General features: G+C 40.8%; 1 protein-coding gene across 1 annotated transcript in view; it reads left to right on the top strand.

Annotated features, from left to right (window-relative positions):
* The window catches only part of scin (scinderin), a 103,098-nt gene that overhangs the window by 69,882 nt on the left and 16,115 nt on the right, over positions 1-17,101 (top strand). Inside the window, exons 10-11 of the mRNA XM_055661960.1 lie at positions 7,571-7,661; positions 11,857-12,027. Of these exons, the coding sequence (XP_055517935.1) occupies positions 7,571-7,661; positions 11,857-12,027 (262 nt within the window). The remainder of the gene's footprint in view (positions 1-7,570; positions 7,662-11,856; positions 12,028-17,101) is intronic.

The raw sequence follows: 17,101 nt of genomic DNA, 5'->3' as shown, positions 1-17,101 counted from the left end.
TAAGCAGTCTGAATTGCAACACAAGGTTGACCTAGTCAGTATTTACCAGCAAAATATTATAACAGTTGATATAAATGGTAAAAATAACAACTTCAATTAATTATGCTCAGAAAATTCAATATGGCAAGCAGTAGAATATGAACAAAGTGTCAGCAGTGAGCTTTTACCATTGTTTTAGTGACCTCGCTGCCTGGTGCAGGAATAAGTCTACCCCAATGTTTGACTGTGTGATATCAAGGTGAAAAAAAGCGAAAAACAATTATAAGCAGGTGTGTAGGATATAAAATAAAACAGAAAATGCAAGAAACACTCAGTATCTCAGGTCATGTCTTTGATCTAAAACATACTAGAATAAATAGAATAGAATGCAATTTATTGTCATTCAAACCTAGGTTTTGTACATTACAAAACAATCCAAGACCCACACTTAACACAGTTTACATAAACATCCATCAAAGTGAGTCTCCAACATCTCCTCACTGTGATGGAAGGCAAAGTCTTTATCTCTTCCCTTTGTTCCTTCTCCCGTGGTCCAGCAGTCCCACTGCAGTGTCGAGACGAACTGGGGCTCCGATGTTAAAGCCCCCGGCGGGCGATGGTAAGTCCTGAGGCCGTTTAAGCCACGCCGGGCGATGTTAGGCCCCGGCTCCATGTCCTTAAACCCGCGATTCCAGCGGGAGAAGTCGCCATTGCAGAGCTCGGAAAAGCGGTCTCCCACCAGGGACCTGCGAGCTCCCGATGTTCCCGTCCACCGGGTCTGCGGCCGGTGCCTCCGAACTCCAAAAGTCGGGTCGTAGCCGCGCGCCACCACAGCTCTTCCCACTCTGAAGTTGGCTAGCTCCGCGATGTCCGTTCCGCAGGCTCTGCAACTGGAGCCCCCAGGTTAGTCCCGGCAGGAGGTTGCCGCCGGCTCCACGATGTTAGGCCCAACGACATCCGAGACCCGACAGGGAATAGTCGGGTCCCCGCACAGGGAAGAGATTTAAACGGTTTCCCCCACAGCCCCCCCCCCCCCCCCCCCCCCCCACATATACACAGCTAAAATAAATAATAAAAAAACTGACTCAAGACATACATTTAACAAGACAAAAATAAAAAAAGACAGACGACTGTAGGGTTCTCATTCAACAGTTGCTCCCTGACCAAAGGGATCATTTGCTTATAGATTATTACCAGGTTGATTAGAATAGTAGAACATTTGTTACAGTAAACTGGCTCGAAGGGCCGAATGGCCTATTCCTGCACCTATTGTCTATTGTCTAATCAACCAAAAAGTCCCATTGCCAGAAAGTAAGGTTACTACAAGTCAAGTTGCAAAGCATCGAAAAATTAAAATTGTTGACGAGTTGTCACATCGAAGGCACGACAATATTAGGTTGTCAAATCCGAGCATTATACAGCTGCGCCATTAATGGTTATTTTAAGTAGGAGTGGAGAAATTGTTTTCTTTGAAGTTGCTTGCTGCCTTACAGCACCAGGGACGCAGGTTCAACCCTATCGGTATGAAGTTTGTACATTCTCCACGTGACTTGCGTGGGTTTTCTCTGGGATCGCCAGTTTCCTGCCATGCTCCAAAGACGTACAGGTTTGTAGGTTAATTGGCTTGGTATAATTGTACAATTGTCCCTAATGTGTGTAGGATGGTGTAAGTGTGTGGGGATCTTTTTGGGCTGAAGGGCATGTTTCCAAACTGTATCTCTAAAACACTAAAACTAAAAATAGGCGGGATAGACTTAACAGAGGAGAGATTTAAGAACAACCTCAGAGGTAAACCACTTTAATTCTGCATCTGGAATGAGCTGTCAGAGGAAGCTGCAGAAACAGAAAAAATATATGATTTCAAAATACTTTTGGACAGATATATGGATAGGAAGGGTTCATAGGCAGGACAGGACTCAGAAACAAAGAGCAAAATGCTGGAGGAAATCAGCAGGTCAGGACGTATCTGCTAAGGCAGAGGAATATAGACACAAGGAACAGCTGTTGCTGGTTGGTCTTGATCCAAAAAGTCACCTATCCAGAGATGCAACCTGGCGCAGTGAGTTATTCCAGCACTTTGTGTCCTTTTTTATGGAGGCAGAGGGATGGGTGACAATTATGGTCGAGACACTGCATCAATCAGGAATCAGATTTGACAACGTCAGGGTTTAAAAGTCTTCTCAAGCTCAGAGATGAAGAATGAATTATTTTGAATGGACAACCCCGTGGGACTGCAGGGCAAAATAGGCCAAGGAACGAGATGAAACTGGAAGTAAATAAAACACCAAATGAAAGTGCAGCAAATTAAATCCTTCAGTATGGAATTTCTATAGTTCTTGCAATTGCACAGACTTGAAAGCAAACCTTATATTTTCTGCATTTGGGTTTTGCAGAGCACTGAGGCAAAATCTTGCAGTTTCCATTTTTGGAAGTATAATATACATCAGCCTCATTATAATGCATTTTGTCAGTTCTAAGTGAAGCTACCAGATGGAATACTTCTTCCTTGGGGCACAAAGTCTGCCATGCCCATTACGTGACCTTGTGACAGGGAGTGGAGAAATGAGCAGCATGGACCACTTTGAACATTTGACATCTGCCATACCCCAGAGCATCTACTGAAGAAACCAGCTAGCAATGGGAATAAAAAACACACTCATTATGAATGAAACAGCAGCAACAATGAGTACGGGTTTAAAAGATGATAAAATCAACAAAAATTGAAACATTTTTTCCCAATAAAACTTCCCAATAAATAACATATCAATTGGATGTTCAGATGGGAGATTTGCAATTTTTTAAAAATATTTAACATCTGAGTTTAGACAAAACTAAGGGAATAAGTGAAGAGTTTCTGGTTAAGCTTTACCCTTTTCTCTCTACATTCAAGTATTGCTGAAATAAATCCAACAGACATATTTAAATGTTTAAATCTAGTTTAATTTACAACCATCAATTGTGTGGTTCATTGCTTTAATCATCTGAAATGTTGCCTTTTAAATATTGGATTTATATATTAATTTTAAGATTAAGCATATTTTAAAGCACTTATGCCAATACATTTAACAGATTCGATCCAATTTGTGATCCCAGCTACAAAGACAGATGTGTACAGCAATTCGTTCTTCCCACGCACAATTAAAGCATGGAATAATCTCCACCAAACTATAGTTACCCAACCAGATGCAACTAAATTTAAAGTAGCACTTTCTTCCCAATAACCCTTTCTGGCTTAATCCCTCCCTTCACCACCTCCAGTTTAAATTCCAGTTGGAATATTTTGGAGGACCAAGTAACCAAGAACCAAGAAGATATTTATAACTATCTATAAATTTCTCTCAGCTCTGATCTAAGGATTATTATTCCTTATTACAGCTTCAAGTTTCACTGTACCTTAATTGGTAAACGTGACAATAAAATACCTTTGAGCTTCATATACCACAATTTGCACATTCAATGTTTATTGATATTAAATTATTGAATTTAGTGACATTCATATTACAAATTTGAATTCTGAATTTTCCTTTTCTTAAGTAATATGTTCTTACTTAATAATCACTTAGTAATATGACAGAGCTTGAGTATTCCATATCCACTAAGATATTTGTTTACTTATACGATTACACAATTTGTGAATATCTGCTCCTTGTAGATCAAGTCTCACATTTTCAAGGCTCCAGGGCAATGGCTCCAAACATTTTTCACCTGTGGCTGAAAGTTAATCAAACATTCGATCATGAGGTGGAGCCATTGAGTATGGCAGCCTTGCCTGCAGCTGTTCGTCCTTTCATTCTTTTTTTTCTTTTTTAGTCTATCAAAAGTTTTGTTTTGGAGGTCTTGTAGTCTTTTTATGTGGGGGATGGGGAATCTGTTTTCTCAGTCACTACCTAGTCGAGGATGCATCTGTCCTCCGAACCGCATCTTCGCCCCCTCCGCACGGCCTACATCTGGATTGGTGCGGCCTTTCCTGCAGGAAACCGGCCGGAGCTTCAGCTTCAGCAGCGGCGCAGCACTGAAGTGGCATCGCGGAGTGGGTGATGCCTTACCGAGGTCGCCATGTTGAACTCCGGAATGCTGGGACAGCCGACTTGAACACCGTGGAGCTGTGGTCTGCGATGCTTCCAGCCGCAGGCGGCGTGGGCTTTAACAACGCGGGGCCCTGTGCTCATTCGCCAAGGATTGCTGTGTGAAGTTCCGCCCAGCTCGACCTGTGGACTTCGGGAGCCTTGGTCTCTGGTAGGAAGCAGCCAATTCGGAACTCCAAGCCGCTGAGAGTGTTCTTCAGACGCCGGAGTTCCATCATCCGGTGAGAGGGCCTGAACATTGGGCCGCCGTTGCGGTGACTGCAGAGGCCTCACTAGGCCCCGACCACAGATGAGCATAGAGGAAGTGGACTGAACTTTTATTGCCTTCCCTCACATTGGGAAGCATTGATTCCTCTGTGCGGGGATATTTATGTTGAATTCTATCGTGTGTGGTGTTCTATTTATTTGTATGGATGTATGGCAACCCAAATCTCGCTGTACCAATTGGTACAGTGACAATAAATGTAAACTTGAACTTGAACTCGAAAAGTCTGAAGAACGGTCTTGAGCCGAAATGTCACCCAATCCTTCTCTCCAGAGATGCTGCCTGTCCCGCTGAGTTAATCCAGCATTTTGTGTCTATCTTCGGTGTATACCGGCATCTGCAGTTCCTTCCTATACATTTGTACTTACAGTCCATATTTCAAGATAGCATCCATAATTCGATGAGAACTATTTGACAATATGCAATGCTAAATGAACAGAATATAAACTGACCTGATCAATCTATAATAGACAGAAAAAGCTGGAGTAATTCAGCAGGACATCTCTGGAGAGAAGGAATGGGTGACGTTTCGGGTCGAGACTATAAACTCCTACAAAATTATTTCCTCAGATTTAGATGTTGTGGTTTTGTGTTACATTTTCTGCTGATCTTTGGAATGAACATCACAGAATAAGCAATAATACTCGGGGTGCTGTCACCAGAGTGTGGAAACAGGCCCTTCGGCACAACTTTCCCACACTGGCCAACATGTCCCAGCTACATTCATCCCACCTGCCCGCGTTTGGTCCATATCCTTCCAAACCTGTCCTATCCATGCACCTGTCTAACTGTTTATTAAACATTGGGATAGTACCTGCCTCAACTACCAACTCTGGCAGCTTGTTCCATATACCTTCCAACCTTTGTGTGAAAGAAATTGCCCCCTCAGATTCTTATTAAAACTTTTGCCCTCTTCTTACTTAAACCTATGTCGTCTTGTCCTCAATTCACCTACTGTGCAAGGTAAAGCCAGCAAAGTCCCATCAAGGATAGTCCGAGGGTCACCAAAGAGGTAGCACTGCTCTCTGGTTGTGGTAGGATGATTCAGTTGCCTGGTAACTGCTGGGACTATCAACTACTCCTGAAGCAGAAATTTCCCTGGGAGAAATGGCAGTGTGTACCTACACATTGTCAAAGGTAAATGAAGTATTGCTTCAGAAACAACTTTCTCTGAGACTGGATGAATGAGGAAACTGGGGAGTTGTGAACCACGTCCCAGTTACAGCTTTAAAGCCAATTATGTGGGCCAGACTTCACAGATATGGTTTACATCATTGCACTGCAATGTAGACATTTGGCCTGAGCAGTGGTTAAAATTTTATCAGCTTCATATTACCTGTACAGCTGCTATTCCACTCATCAAAGCCTGGTGGACAATGTGGCACAATCTTTACTCTGTTACAGATCAAAATAAATCTTTACTGCCATGTGTTTATGAAGAACTCAGAGAAGAATTTTTAAAGCACCTTTCCACACCACAGGAAGATGGGTACAGGAGTAAGCCGTTTAGTTCCTCAAGCCCGTCCCTACATTAGTTGGATCCTGGCTGATCTGTGCCTTAATCGATATACAAGGCCACTCAATATCCCTTAATATATGTTTAACAAATAAATAATGTTATAAGGAACTTTTAAAAGAGCCTTTTTTTTAATGTTTAATGCAATATCGCTGCAGCTTTGAAACAAATATGTATTTCGTGTTACAGGCACAGAGCCGACCGTGATTGAATTTTGCTGTGTGCTTTCGTTCACCAATTGTACATGCATTGCATGTTTCCAAGCCCGCTACTTAAATGTTCCATCGCAGCCCACAAATGAGGCACAGTATGATATCCAGGCTTTATTACTCAAATTAAATCCAAAGTATTGAGAGATCTTTCAAGATGTTGGCCACTCAGTATGGATTCTACATATTAGATGTGGTTAATTATTTCAACCTAATGATTATTGTTCTTCACCATGCATTCTCGCAGATTCTTAATTAGAGGTTCCTGCTATTTTTATGCTTCACTCTATTTTCATCTCTGCACGGCATTATTGTGCACACGTGGTGGTCCATTGTAAGTGTTTAATAACAGATGCATAGCAATATTCATAAGTTTCTTTGAAAGGTCGATAATATCCAAATTACGAAGATGGAATTGAACAGAAAAATTGAGTCATTCTATCTGGGAATATTTTTAATCAAAATTGAAGCTGGTTTGTTTTGCTGTGAAAGATACTTAAAGCCTGAAATGAGATCCCATAGTTGCCACTTGAACATAGTGAGTGTCTTTATCTAACAGCCAAACTGGAAATTATAACAAAAACGTGCAATCATTTACTCAATATTTCAAAACTTCCACTTATAGCTTCCATTAGAGACCTAACTAATTAATGATATTTATTTTACCTGCCACAACAAGGCAACATTCTATTTTAATTTGAAGCTGTTCTTCAATTATATAGGGACTTTAAAACGATTGCCTTGATCAAAAAATCTTTACTCTTCCACAGCAGAGGACTTATGTTGTAACATTCTTACCCCTTCCTCCGTACCAAAACCTTTTTGCTGGTGGTGTGGATACCAGACGCTGCTGTTGCCCAATTTCCTGCTCTTAGGGGTCAGTTCATTCATGTATACACACACACTTTGACAGACACGTACACACTGATGATATTGTCAAATGCGTGTTAGCTATTCAGCTATTGGGCAGCACAATGGCGCATCTGGTAGAGCTGCTGCCACACAGTCCCAAACACCTGAATTTGATTATGATCTTGGGTGCTGTGTGTGCGGTTTTAGCATTCTTCCTGTGACTGTGTAGGTTTCCTCCAAGTGCTCCAGTTTCCTTACACATCCCAAAGATGTACGGGTTTGTAGGATAATTGGCTTCTTTAAAATTATCCCCAATGTGAAGGGAGTGGATGCAAACGTGGGAAAACGTAGAACTAGCGTGAACGGCTGATCAATGATTGTTGGGGAGTAAATGGGTTGAAGGCCCTGCTTCCATGTTGTATCTCTAAACTCTAAATGCAAAATCACAATATCTCCCACAGTTCCTATTGAATTCAATGGGAATTAAAATTGGGAAAGATCTGTAATCAATTAACATTCCCTGTTTCAAATTATAATTATAATCCACAATATTTTAGCAGTGGATTAACTGTGGCCTGTAGATGGATTCACTGTCCCCTCGAAATTGTTTTAAATTTGCATTCCATGTTCTCATTTATAATCAGATCCACTTGATTTATTTCAGGCAAGGATCCAGTGCTACAAAAGATGAGCTCACTATGTCAGCATTCCTTACAGTCAATCTCGACCAATCACTTGGTGGGGCAGCAGTTCAGGTAAGCATTTAAGCAAATGCTTGAATTGTAATCCTACATGTACTTGCCATTATTACAAATTGTGTTAATGTATACCAATAAGCACTGGCGGCTTTGCATTATTTTAAAGATTAGGAGTGTAATTTATAAATTAACCTCTTCATAAAAGAAATCCCAGGGCTGGAAATACTACTAAATGGTTTCATGGAATGGGCAAAGGAGTTTCATTGGAAGTTTCATCACACATTCTGTGCACCTGTAGCTTGCTTCCATCACTTATAGTGTAGTCTTGTAGCCACATGGAACTCATGCATACAGAGGCTGCTGGGCATAGACAGTAACACCACTGGCTGCACAATGCTGATGTGACATGATTTATGCAATGTTTTTTAACCACAATTCACGGTCAGCAGTTGTTCAAGACCAGCTGTTCCTCCATTATTTAAAGGAGCTATCACTAATTGTGTGGGTACCAACTGCAAGCCCAGATCAGGCCAAACCCTCACTCAATGTCCTCCATGATCCCTTGAAGCTCTCTTCAATCAATTACCAATCTACGCGATTCTATCACCTCACTATAACTATCCTTAAAATTCTTGCTAACCTCTCTGAATTTCTACTTGGCTATCTTCATTAGTTTGGCTATTCAATAATCACCTACTACCACTCCTAAACATCTCTGATTCTCCAGTGTTCTCTCAGGCCCACTTCAGGTTTCTCCTAACCATACGACATAGACAGGGTGAATGCACAGTCTGTATGCAGCCCTTGGGGAATAAAGGCCACGGGTTTAACTTGAAAGGGGAAAGATTCAACAGCAATTTGAGGTGCAACATTCACACAGAGGGTGGTACATGTATGGATTTAGCTGCCATAGTTGAGTGCAAGAAGGGTACTGACACAAAGCATCCTAGGTTCATGCTCTGCAGAGATACCGCCTGACCCGTTAAGTTAATCCAGCACTTTGTGTCTTCTCAAACATCCATAGGAGGTGGTTAAGGCAGGTACAATAACATTTAAAATATATTTGGACAGTTATATAAAGGTTTAGTGGGTCATGGGTTAAACTCAGGCAAATGGAACAAGCTTAGATAGGGCATCTTGGTTGGCATGGACAAGTTGGGGCCCAGCTGTATGTCTCTATCACCCTATGGGAATCATCCGCAATAGATTTTCTGCACCAGTGACCATCTTCCCATCACTCTAAATGTACCCGTCCGATCTCCTTCCACCACCACCATGAGACTTGAAAGAGGCTAGATCATATGATCTAGCAGTACGAATGTTTGCATGAAAAACAGGACATATTGCTACAATCACATAATGCATTAGATCTTTGCAGCCATGAACCAAAAACACATCATTCTCAATGCTGTATATGCCCAGGTATGGAATTACAAAATGATCAAATTCCAGCACCCAGTCTTTATATTTAATGAGGCTGTGGAACTTTAAAATACTGGCAGAGCAGAGCTAACTGTCTGAAGGATTTTAAAATATGATTCAATATAAAGTTGACCAGCCTCAAACTATATCACAACATAAAATCAAACACAGCAATTACCAGGAAATAAACTATGATCATATGATGCTTACATGTATTTATTACTTTAATAAAAGATTAGATTCAGGCCATTACCAAGGTTTCTATACTTGGGAGAGGTTATTGTGAACGTATAAAAATCAATGTTGCTTGTAAATGGAAGAAGAAAAGTTACTGTGGCAATTTGTGCTCATTGCTGTTGTCAATGCATTAAATGCTAAATTCCAGCAATTGGCTGCTCAAAGGCTATGAATCCCTGATCCCATGTTTGGATACTTAACAACTATTTAAGAGGCATTTATGACATATGTGCGCATGATTAAAAACATTTTTTTACAGTTTCACAGCCACTTTAAACATAAATATTAGGTGCCTGAAATTGTTCATTTTGTATGTGTTGAATATGTAAGGGACAAAAAGTAAAATGTTGTACAAAGGTGAACAATTGAGGTTACATATGATTAAATTTGACTATATAATGTGGTTTAGACTTTGAAAATGAGTCCTCTCATTCAGAACAGCTATCAGAAATTTAGTTACAATGTGCCTGCCATGACTTTCTGTCCAATAATTCTGTAGCAACATAGACAGATCTGTAAAATTGCTCGCACACCGTATGAAATGTGATCAGTGAATCTGATGAACCATAAGGGCTGATTTTAAAAAGGTACTTCAGTTGGGTACAACGCCACTTCCCGTTTTATTTCCTCTTGAATCCTGCCATTTGTCCATGGTTACTGGTTTATCTGACTAAAACCTGCAACGCACTGCTAGTGTTGGTATGGAGCATTACAGCAAAAGAAAATTAATTTACAAATCCTCATCTTTGGATAACTAAGTCATCACCATTATTATTTAGAATATCATAGCATTAAAGTAAATTGCAGGCTGAATATTCTTTGCAAAAGCTTATTGTGCGATCAGCTGGCATGTTTCTCATTCATCTTACTGACCCTGACAAGTGCACCATTCATTTGTCTGCATCGGAAGGCTGGTGGTCTTCTCTTGATTCTATTTCACTCATCTTCCAACATCCTTCCCTTTCTCCCAAGAATAGATGACCTTTCATTTCACTCCTCACCTGCTCCTCTCCACATGTGTACATCGTGCTGGATGCATTAACAGTGCAGCAGGCTATCCTTGCTGTAGTCCAACAAATTGCAGGGCTGATTTGCTTTGTGATGTCAAATAAACTTCTGGGACAAAGCAAATCCTTGTCTTTTATCCAAATTAACTGACATTGTTTGGGTTGGCACGGCACAGTTTAGTTTGGATTGTTTATTCATTGCTAATACAGATGCTATTCATCATTCTGTTTTAATTATGCCAGTAATGACTTCCGCAGTGAATCTAGTGTAAATTCTCTTTATCCTTTTTAACAGCTACTTTAGTGCCGATGTTCATCCTGCATTTTAATGAAAAGATAATTATAAATGTACCCGTCACATTTATTTTAATCAGGGACACTGGTCTTTTGATAACTATAATCTTTTCATCCAATTGATCAAAATTCATTAATATTATTTCCCAAGGAAAAATTTATTCAGGATATATGATGCAATCTTACAATTTAATTACAGGTGTATAAATATCAGAATTATCTCTTCTACCTAATATATTCGAACAAGCTCCTCAGCTCTACACATAATGACACATTTCTCACATGCCTCAATATACTTCATTTTCATTGTAGACCAATTGGCCAGCTATTTCAGTTGCAGTTTCTTTATCTGTAACTTCATTGGTATAGTTTCCAGAGAATTATGAGAACACCAACTCTTAAGGTACTACCAGGTTTGTTTGAAGACATTAAGTTCTTCATCGACTTTGCAACACGGCTGATTCACTACCATTGTGCAAACATATCAAATATCAGAGAGTGCGGCTGTTTCTCTTGACAATTCCATCATTCACGGTGTTATTAGTTGATAAAATATAATTCAAACCAAAGAACCCATTTCGAAATAACAAACCCAGTTGAGGCCTAATCCAAACTGTAATCAATCGAGTTGGCTTTTTAAATAAGTTGGACCTGGCTTTGACTAATGCAGTGTCTGTGGATATGTGAAGAACATATGTCCAGTTACCCTCAAATAATGAGTAATTTGTCCAAAAAGTTGAATGTAAATAAATGATTTAATACATTAGTTGACATATTAGGTTTTGAGTGCATTATAGCTTACAATATAGAACAGTACAGGACACGAACAGACCCTTCAGCCCACAATGTCTGTGTTAAACATGATTCAAGTTCAATAAATCTCTGCTTCTATGTGATCCATTTCCCTCCATTCCCTGTAAATCCACATGTCTATCCAAATGCTCTTAAATGCCACTATTGTATCTGCCTCTACCATCAGCCCAAGCAGTCCATTCAAGGCACCCACCAGTCTCTTTGCAAAAAGCTTGCCCTGCACATCTCCTTTAAACTTTGCCCCTCTTACCTTAAACCTATGTCCTCTAGTCATTTCATTCTGGGGTGAAATATTATGACTGTCTAGCTTATCAATGCCTCTCATAATTTCATAAACTTCTCTCAGGTTAATCACAATTTCGATTATAAGGACTATAATTGCCATTGAACTTAAATAACCTGAATGCAAATCACCAAAATATTTTGAAATATGGCATTCATCAATCTGAATTAGAGTATTTGTTTTCTTTCTTCTAAAGGTTCGTGTGACCCAAGGGAAGGAGCCTTCTCATTTGCTTAGTTTGTTTAAGGATAAACCCCTCATAATTTATCAAAATGGGACATCACGGAAGGAAGGCCAGACACCTGCTCCGGCACAACGCCTTTTCCAAGTCAGAAAGAATCTTGCTACCATAACAAGAATTGTGGAGGTAAGGCTCATACAAAGACACTTAGACATTAATGGGGAAGCTAGAATTTGTCACTCGGAAGCCAACCTGCCAAACTCAGTAGCGTGAAAAATACAGGAGGCTTGCTTGTAGAAACAACAGATCTGTAAGATAAAAGAGAATGCCTTGGCTTTTGCAGTACAATGTTGTCTGAACTGGCAACATTTCCCCACGTAGCTGTCAGGAACTTTCACGTTTCTATTCTGGAATTTGGTAATTTCCTGTCAGTAATTGGGCACTGGGGAATGAACTAAGTTCTCTGGCACTAACCTCATGGAGTTCAGTACAGCAGCAGAAGGTTATGGGAATTTCCTATTATTGACTGTCGGGAATCCACATGAATAGTGGAGGTCGTGCCTGGAGTGCATCTCTACTCAACTTCAATGGGGAGAACAAATGCATGGCATGGTGTATTAATTCAGTAAATAATTATTATGTTTTTTTTTTTAATTTTTGAATGTATTGTTCATGTTTTAATTCAGAAAGTAATGGACTATGACACTTGGCCTTGTTATTGTTTTAAATTAATTTTTAGTGTGCTAACCATTTCTGACTAAGTTGGGAGAGTTTTAGTTATAGCTTGGCTAGCTGTAAAACGCATGGTTCTAGTTTTGTTCCCATCTGTTAGGTTGTGAACAGCAGCTCAGTGTGAGGGATAGCTTTCTCCCTCGTGCCTCTGCAGGGAGGATTGCCTGGGGTAAGAACACATTTCCAAAGGTAGTCATCATTGTAGGCACTGAACTTTCAGAAACCATTTGATAAAATGCCTTACAAGATTCTAGCTTATAAAATTCAGGCACAGAGGCTGGTGAAAAATGTATCAGCATTTTAAAGAAATTTGCTGAATGGATTTAATGAAAAATAAACATTGCTCTGATCAGTCAAAATTTGGAAGTTTTCTGTAGGCATCAGTGCTGGGAACTCAATAATTTTTGAAAGACTTGCAGGATCTGCATTTAAGTAAGTAAGAAAGTAAGTAAGTAAGTTTATTGGCCAAATATTCACATACAAGGAATTTGCCTTGGTGCTCCGCCCACAAGTAACAACATGACATACAGTGACAGTTACGAATGAGTCAGAAAACACTAAACATTAATAATAATAAAACATTAATGATAAAACACCATTGATCAAGCATGTGAACCAACAAAATGCCAGATCAAATGGAGGCTACAGATTTTTGGCTGTTGAGTAGAGCAACTACTCATGGATAAAAACAGTTTTTATGACTGGCTGTGGAAGCTTTGACAGTCGGGAGTCGCCTTCCAGAGGGAAGTGATTCAAAGAGTTTGTGGCCAGGGTGAAAGAGATCTTACCCGCTCGCTTCCTGGCCCTTGCAGTGTACAGTTGGTCAATGGAGGGAAGGTTGCAGCCAATAACCTTCTCTGCTGATCGGACGATTCGCTGCAGCCTCCAGATGTCGTGCTTGGTGGCTGAGCCAAACCAGACCATGATGGAGAATAACAGACTCTACGATGGCTGTGTAGAATTGGACCATCATTGCAGATTGTGCTTCCTCAGCTGCCATAGGAGGTACATCCTCTGTTGTGCCTTTTTGACTTAGACACAAAGAAGATGATAGATGTTGTTGATGATGCAAAGCAAGGGGGGTTGTTAATAAAGAAACAATAATAAGGTAATGCTATAAGGTATAGAAGTCTCTCGTGCCTGCTCTGCTTTGCGTCCGCTGGACTGGAGGGCGGCAGCTTCGACCGCCCCGGACCGCGGAGCTTGAACCGGCCCGTTCGCGGGGCTCGGTGAGCTGCGGGACTGACTTACCATCGCCCGGTGGGGTATCACCTAAGCGCAGAGGGAGAAGAGGAGGGATTAGACAGTAACCCTAAGATTTTTGCTTCCATCACAGTGAGGAGGTGCCTGGTGAACTCACTGTGGTGGATGTTAATTTGTGTTTATTGTGTGTTTTGTTGTTTATTATTACATGTATGGCTGCAGGCAACGACATTTCGTTCAGACCGAAAGTCTATATGTACATGGCTGATCTTTCACCTCAGTGCTATTTTCTTCCATCAACCTCATATCCCTTGATTGGAGCAGAATTAGCCATTCAGCCCATCAATATTCTGCCATTCGCCCAATCATGGCTGATCTATCTCTCCCTCCTAACCCCATTCTTCTACCTTCTCCCCGTAACCCCTGACACCCATACTAATCAAGACTCTATCTATCTCCGCCTTCAAAGTGTCCATTGACTTGGCCTCCACAGCCTTCTGTGGCAAATTATTCCACAGATTCACCACAGTCTGACTAAAGAAATTCCTCCTCATCTCCTTCCTAAAGGAAGGTCCTTTAATTCTGAGAATCTCTAGTCCTAGGCTCTCCCACTAGTGGAAACATCCACTCAACATGCACTTTATCCAAGCCTTTAACTATTCTGTACATTTGAGGTCTCCACTCATTCTTCCAAACTTCAGCAAATACAGGCCCAGTGCTGTTAAACGCTCATCATATGTTAACCCACTCATTCCTGGGATCATTCTTCTAAACCTCCTCTGGACCCTCTCCAGAGGCAGAACTCCTTCCTCAGATAAGGTACTCAAAATTGCTCAAAATACTCCGAATACAGCCTTAGCAGCACCTTATAGAGGCTCAGCATTATATCCATGTATATGCTAAAATATCTCAGGAAGACAATGATAGGGTAGAAAAAATGGACCATGAAGTGGAAGATGCAAACAAATTTGCACATTGATGCAGCAACACATTTTATGCGAAAATAAACCAAGAATGAAGCTGTGCTATCAAAGAATGCAGCAAGTAATGTGAATAGCTAGACAAAAGTGAAAACACTCAGCCTTCATTAGCTACTGATTTGCTATCAATGGATCCACATATTTGCAAAGTTGGCACAGACCGGACCAAACTTCCAGTCTTGTTTCTTTGAACAAATATTTCTACACACATACAGTGAAGAACCAGTTACTGTTTGTGTAAATATGGGAAACGTGTCCTGACCACCCATGCCAAGTGGTTCCCCACTGTGTTCTCCTCTACAGAGACTAATCTTTGTTTATGCAGCTGGATCTTGTGATTATAAAATCTATAGCTAGTTGTAATCATGTATATTTGAAATGCGGCTCATCAGCGTCCCTTCTTCCTGAGGAGACTGAAGAAGGTCCATCTGTCTCCTCAGATCCTGGTGAACTTCTACCGCTGCACCATCGAGAGCATCCTTACCAACTGCATCACAGTATGCTATGGCAACTGCTCTGTCTCCGACCGGAAGGCATTGCAGAGGGTGGTGAAAATTGCCCAACGCATCACCGGTTCCTCGCTCCCCTCCATTGAGTCTGTCCAAAGCAAGCGCTGTCTGCGGAGGGCGCTCAGCATCGCCAAGGACTGCTCTCACCCCAACCATGGACTGTTTACCCTCCTACCATCCGGGAGGCGCTACAGGTCTCTCCGTTGCCGAACCAGCAGGTCGAGGAACAGCTTCTTTCCGGCGGCTGTCACTCTACTCAACAACGTACCTCGGTGACTGCCAATCACCCCCCCCCCCCGGACACTTATTATTATTTATTCAAATCGTTTGCTATGTCGCTCTTCCAGGGAGATGCTAAATGCATTTCGTTGTCTCTGTACTGTACACTGACAATGACAATTAAAATTCTGAATCTGAATCTGAATCTGAATATAGTCTTTCCGCTGACCTGATAGCACGCAACAAAAAAGCTATTCACGGTACCTCGGCACACATAACAATAAACTAGACTAAGGTCGGCATGGTGGCGCAGAGGTAGAGTTGCTGCCTTACAGTGCCAGAGACCCGGGTTCAATCCTGACTATGGGTGCTTGTCTGTATGGAGTTTGTACATTCTCCCCGTGACCTGTGTGGGTTTTCTCTGGGATCTTCAGTTTCCACCCACACTCCAAAGATGTACAGATTTGGTTTGGTAAAATTGTAAATTGTCCCTAGTGTGTGTAGGATAGTGTGCGGGGATGGATTCGGTGGGCCGAAGGAACTGTTTCCATGCTGTATCTCTAAACTAAACTAAAATAAATGAAACTAAACATAGGTGACTATGCCAACTGATATGTCCCATCCAAGCTAGTTCCCTTTGCCCACATGTGGTCCATATCCTCTTAAACCTTTTCCAATAGTTTCACTTTTGATATTTAAATATTTTAATATGTTGTGCATTAATGTTATGTTTATTTATACTTATTGGGATAGATATTAGATACAAAGTAAAATGCTTTGATGGTGTCCACATTTTTTGTATCTGTGGGATATCTGTACCCCTATTGATCAAAGATACCAAGGACTGAAGGTTCATACTCTTTATAAATACAGGTGGATAAAGTTATAAATTCTTTTAAACAATTGAAAAAGAAAAAAATGTAAGGGACATTTGGAGGACTACAATTCTAATACATAATACAGTTTTGGGCATTCTGTTGTTGATAGGAGCCATGGAGATTGCACTGTATAATTTCCTCAAAACAATGCGAAACTTGATAGTTACAGGATGAAGTTTGAAGGAAGGACTATTGCACTGGATTAGAGATTATTAAAATGAGATTTTATGGAGGATTTTAAAATTGCAAAGCGTTTTGATAGAATCTATAAGGATGTGCTATTTTGTCTGGTTGGAAAATCAGTGATGACGTTTATTCCATGCAAAATTATAACCCGGATTGAGGGTCAGGTTAGGAGTGATTGTGGAGGATTATTGAGGGGCCAGGTGAGGAGTCATTATGGAATGTTATTAGATCATGGGGCACTGTAGTACAAGGAATGGCCGAAGCAGTGATCCATGTGTCAGAATTGCAACAACATTTGATGAAGAAGAAGATACGAGGCAGTAAAGCGTCTGCACAAATATTATAGGTAGACAAAAATGCTGGAGAAACTCAGCGGATGAGGCAGCATCTATGGAGCAAAGGAAATAGGCGACGTTTCGGGTCGAGGCCCTTCTTCTTCAAAAACAAACCTCTAGCTCAAATATTATCTTCTGTTATAAACTCATAGATGTACACTCTCCTCCCATTTCAAGTCACTAATTTATCTTTTATTCTCCCATTTTCCCCTACCCTA

This window comes from Leucoraja erinacea, chromosome 2 (genome assembly GCF_028641065.1).
Source record: "Leucoraja erinacea ecotype New England chromosome 2, Leri_hhj_1, whole genome shotgun sequence".
Taxonomy (NCBI): Eukaryota; Metazoa; Chordata; class Chondrichthyes; order Rajiformes; family Rajidae; genus Leucoraja; species Leucoraja erinaceus.
The sequence above is the reverse complement of the archived record's forward strand: the minus strand, read 5'-3'. Positions and strand labels throughout refer to the sequence as shown.